The 5,191-nt window shown below is 34.3% G+C and overlaps 1 protein-coding gene across 1 annotated transcript in view; it reads left to right on the top strand.

Moving 5' to 3' along the window:
* LOC106476302 (methyltransferase-like protein 7B) overlaps positions 1–675 on the top strand; it is a gene marked incomplete at its 3' end in the record, with an annotated part of 3,431 nt that extends 2,756 nt beyond the window's left edge. Inside the window, exon 2 of the mRNA XM_013936961.2 lies at positions 595–675. Within this exon, the coding sequence (XP_013792415.2) occupies positions 595–675 (81 nt within the window). The remainder of the gene's footprint in view (positions 1–594) is intronic.
* Between the last annotated feature and the right edge of the window lie 4,516 nt (positions 676–5,191).

Raw genomic sequence — 5,191 nt, 5'->3', positions numbered from 1 at the left:
AAACAACCTACTGGTACAGCCATCTAAACGTTTCGTTTAGATGGCTGTACAGTAGGTTGTTTAGGAAGTGTTTTGGTAGCTGTACGGTATTAGTTTATAAAGTGTTCAAACGGTTGTACAGTGGTTGTTTAGGAAGTGTTTTGGTAGCTGTACGGTATAGTTTATAAAGTGTTCAAATGGTTGTACAGTTGGTTGTTTAGGAAGTGTTTTGGTAGCTGTACGGTAATGGTTTATGTTTCATAAACTAAGGTAGCTGTAAAGAGACACTTCCTTAACAATCAAATTGTACAACCATCTAAACACGTCATGAACTACTACCGTACAGCTACCAAAACATTTCATAAACTACCTACTGTAAAGCAACCTAAAACGTTTTTAATGTATTAAGTGTACAACCATCTACACATATCCTAAAATCCCTGTCAGAGATATTTAGTAAATATCAACTCTTTTAACAGCTTTTAAAACATTATATTCCCAAGAAGGACTTCCCACGTTTACCAGCATTGCGCAATATTCCGAGCTTTCTTATTTAAATGTTTTCTCTTTGTGGGAGATATTTGTTGCGATATTATCCTTATTTTTTGTTTTCAGGGTGGAAAATACTATTTTTTTGAGCATGTTACTTTCCCTCAACGAACTTGGAGTAAAGCGATCCAAGAAAAGTTCGAACCTGTATGGACCGTATTTTTTGCCGGATGCAAAATTACCCGATCTCCTGTTTCTTACATAGATGGCGCTGGTTTCTCTCACGTGACCCATGAAACTTCCTATCCTTCATTCGTGCCTATTTTTTGTAGGCCACACTTTCTAGGTGTTGCTACGAAGTAAAGTTCATGTACCTTTTGATGTGGCCCATTAGTTTGTAGAAATATATATATATATATATACAAGTGCTGCTCAATAAAAACCTGCATTTTTTGGGAGTTTCATAACTCTTTACACTTCATTCAATTAAGAGCAATTTCCTGTCTTTTGTATATCTCTAAGGACGTGTGGAATATTAGGACACAACATATAGTACAATATCGAAAAAATAGTGAAATATTAGGATATAACTTATAGTACAATATCAATTAAAACAGTGAAACATTAAGACATAACTTATAGTACAATATCGAAAAAATAGTGAAATATTAGGACATAACTTATAGTACAATATCAATTAAAACAGTGAAACATTAGCACATAACTTATAGTACAATATCAATTAAAGCAGTGACATATTAGGATATAAGTTATAGTAAAACATCGGTTAAAACAGTGGAATATTAGGACACAACTTATAGTACAATATCTATTAGAACAGTGATATATTAAGACATAACTTATTGTACAATATCAATTAAAACAGTGACATATTAGGACATAACTTATAGTACAACATCGGTTAAAATAGTGGAATATTAGGACACAACTTATAGTATATCAATTAAAACAGTGAAATATTAGGACATAACTTATAGTACAATATCAATTAAAACAGTGACATTAAGACATAACTTATAGTACAATATCAATTAAAACAGTGAAACATTAAGACATAACTTATAGTACAATATCAATTAAAACAGTGAAACATTAAGACATAACTTATAGTACAATATCAATTAAAACAGTGAAACATTAAGACATAACTTATAGTAGAATATCGGTAAAGATAATGTTACGACAGCGGAGGTCACGTGACTCTAGTAACACGTCACGCGCTTCTAGAACGTTTGTGAATCCTCGGGAGGTTACTCGATATGCGGTAGTCTTGTATATATAAGACGGTCAAGACGTGACGGCATCAAGATAATGTGTAATTGAACTGCGGACAGAGACAGACGTATTGTTGAACACGTGAGACGTACGTTGTGAAATATAGCGTTTGTTATAGCGCGACTGTGGAAATTAAGTGTATCGCAAAGTTGTATTCAGAAAGAATAAACCAGTTTTATTTAAGACAGGACTTGTATCGGTAAAGTTTCTTCGGAAAGAATCTTTACGGAAAATTAACTAACGAACGGAGGCGTAACAATAGTGAAATATTATTATAATATACTTATCAATCAATAACTGGAAATTAAACTTAATACAATAACACTGTATTCATGCAGTAAACTTAAATTTAGTATATATTTCTGTGAAAGTAAACTTAAAACAATAACACAATACTTATCAGGAGAACGTTTTGGGATGGCGCCGAATTCAGTTTATGGAAATTTTTTTCAGTCAGGCCTGATTAACAAGTAAAGAATATTGCGCCCAGCTGAATTGAGGGGCCAATATGAGGTCAGTCCGCTTTTTTCTCCCTCAAACCTTTTGTAAAGCACACTTATGGTGTTTATGCACACAAACTTAAACTTAGTACCACTCAGTATTTATATAGGCTTAGTTTGTTTGTCGTTAAGTGCAAACCTACACGATGAGCTATCTATGCTCTACCCACATCGAGTAACGAAACCCAAATTTTAGCGTTATAAACCCAATGACTTAACATTGAGCCACCGGTGCATATAGGAACAGGAATCTAGTATAGTAAATATTTAATTGTATATATGTAAATATATATAACGAAACACGGTTTTTACCGTCATAAGCCTTCAGACTTATCGTTGAGCCACTGGGGCTCTATACATATATACACAAAAAGTAACATAGTTCAATAATGCAGAAAGTTTCTTTTTTTTGTGGGAAAGTAAACTTAATAGGATGATAAAATATAATTAATGACAAAAGAAAACCCGGAAAACAAACAAAACAAAAAGCATTATGTATAATAGACCTGCTTGTCAAAATCATTTATAACTTAATTATGGAAAAGACGGTAGTTCTGTATAAGTTAAATAAACTAAAAACACCACAGCAATACAATTGGACAGTCATATATTAAATACGACACCGGGTTCATTGAACAACTTTACGTATTTCGTAACTCGCTTTATCACGACACGAATCGTTGATGGCAGACGCGTCCCTCGTGATGATGCCGTCACAGAAACACGTAGAGTTGTTTGATGAGACCACAGATAAAGCGTGATTGTACGATTATGAACGTTGTGATGTTTTAGTTAATTTATTCACCTGTAACGTCTTTACTCTGTTAGAACTGATGGTTTACCATCGAGTTAACACGAGTTTTCAACCAGAACCCATAATAGTTTGTATGTGTGTAATGCTTTCTCGTTTTTTTTAGAACTGACCTACTTTATATTTATAAATGTAAAGGGTATAGTAGAACAGGTAATAAAGTTAACGTGTGGTTACCTTTACAAGCATGATTACCCGAGATTTGTCCTACTGGGAGATTACGAATGTACGTTAAAAACCAGTGGTAGGTAGTTGTAGAGTATACAAAAATATACTGAGACTTGTAACTTACGTATAAAAAATATATAACTTGAGTGATCAAACAAAAGGCAATACTGTAAACAATGAGAAAGAACATTAGTAACAAATGTTCTTTTTCAAATATTTAAATCATAGAAGATTATAGTGACCACAAGATGTTTTCAAAGTCATACTTACCATGCATTAATTTATCATTACAAGAGGCCTAACAACGACCTTGAGTGTATATTTGGTTAAGGTGAAATAAACAGAAACTGAATCAACAATGTTATTATCATTTATCCCTGTTTTCTTATCACATCTTGAAGAATAACGCTCACTCAAGAATGTTATTAATTTTGTAGTTCGTAAAAACCAAAACCTTGTAGTCGTATTCACGAATAAGTCCAGGCTGTATTCGAAAGATTAAAGGTAAAGTAATGGGAAATAGGAAGACTGAGTCTAATATAATTCATTATGTTACATCTCTATTATACCTAAAACAGGCAACAGTTGCTAACCTCTCTATAATGAATTAAACAGACACCTTTTGGAAATATCTCTATAACGTAGTAAACAAACAGCTGTTGATAACAACTGTATAATATACTAAAGAAATAACTGTTGGTGACATTTGTATAATGTCTCAAACAGACAACTGTTGCTAACATCTTTACAATCTCCTAAACAAACAACTGCTATAAAATATATATAATATCCTAAACAGACAACTGTTTATAATATCTATGTAGTATCTTAAACAGACCTGTTTAAGGCTGAAGAGTGAAAGTGTAGCTTTTTGTTGTGTTGAAAACACTGCTAGAAGAGGTACATATGAATGGGGGAACAATCACACAGTAAGTAAATAGCAATATCAGCTAGCCATCACTAATTTTGAACGGATAGACTAGGAAAATGGCAGCTAGTCAACATCTCCCTCTGTCAAATCTCTTGGGCTACTGCAATTTAAGAATTCGACAGTCACTTTTATAATGCACCCATGACTTGAAAGTGGTAAGCACGATTTGCCACAACGGGTTACGAACTTTGAACCATTCATATTCACAGTCAGGTACGATAATTACTGAGCCACGCGTCGCTACCCTTATGTCAGAAATTGGTAGCATGACAAACTTTAAAAAAATTAAATAATGTATTCTTCTCTTTACTCCAAGGCATACTGACCACGAACAGTACCCCGAATACGTCCTCTTGTCTTCGCTCCAAGACATACTGACCACGAACAGTACCCCGAATACGTCCTCTTGTCTTCGCTCCAAGACATACTGACCACGAACAGTACCCCGAATACGTCCTCTTCTCTTCGCTCCAAGACATACTGACCACGAATAGTGCTCTGAATACGTTTTCTTGTCTTCACTCCAAGACATACTGACCATTAAAAGTACTTTGAATACGGCCTCTTCTCTTTATTCCTGTTCATTTTGACCAACAACATTTTTCTGACTTGTCTACTCTTTATTCTAGAAGAACCTGACCATCAACAATTCCCGGAACATGTACTTCTTCTTTATTATGGGAGATACAGACTATCGAAGGATCTGGGAACATGTACTTCTTTATTATGGGAGATACAGAGTATCGAAGGATCTGGGAACATGTACTTCTTCTTTATCATGGGAGATATAGACTAGCGAAGGATCTGGGAACATGTACTTGTTTATCATGGGAGATATAGACTAGCGAAGGATCTGGGAACATGTACTTCTTCTTTATTATGGGAGATACAGACTATCGAAGGATCTGGGAACATGTACTTCTTTATTATGGGAGATATAGACTATCGAAGGATCTGGGAACATGTACTTCTTTATTATGGGAGATATAGACTATCGAAGGATCTGGGAACATGTAC

Source organism: Limulus polyphemus, unplaced genomic scaffold, assembly GCF_000517525.1.
Source record: "Limulus polyphemus unplaced genomic scaffold, Limulus_polyphemus-2.1.2 Scaffold10230, whole genome shotgun sequence".
Taxonomy (NCBI): Eukaryota; Metazoa; Arthropoda; class Merostomata; order Xiphosura; family Limulidae; genus Limulus; species Limulus polyphemus.
The sequence above is the reverse complement of the archived record's forward strand: the minus strand, read 5'-3'. Positions and strand labels throughout refer to the sequence as shown.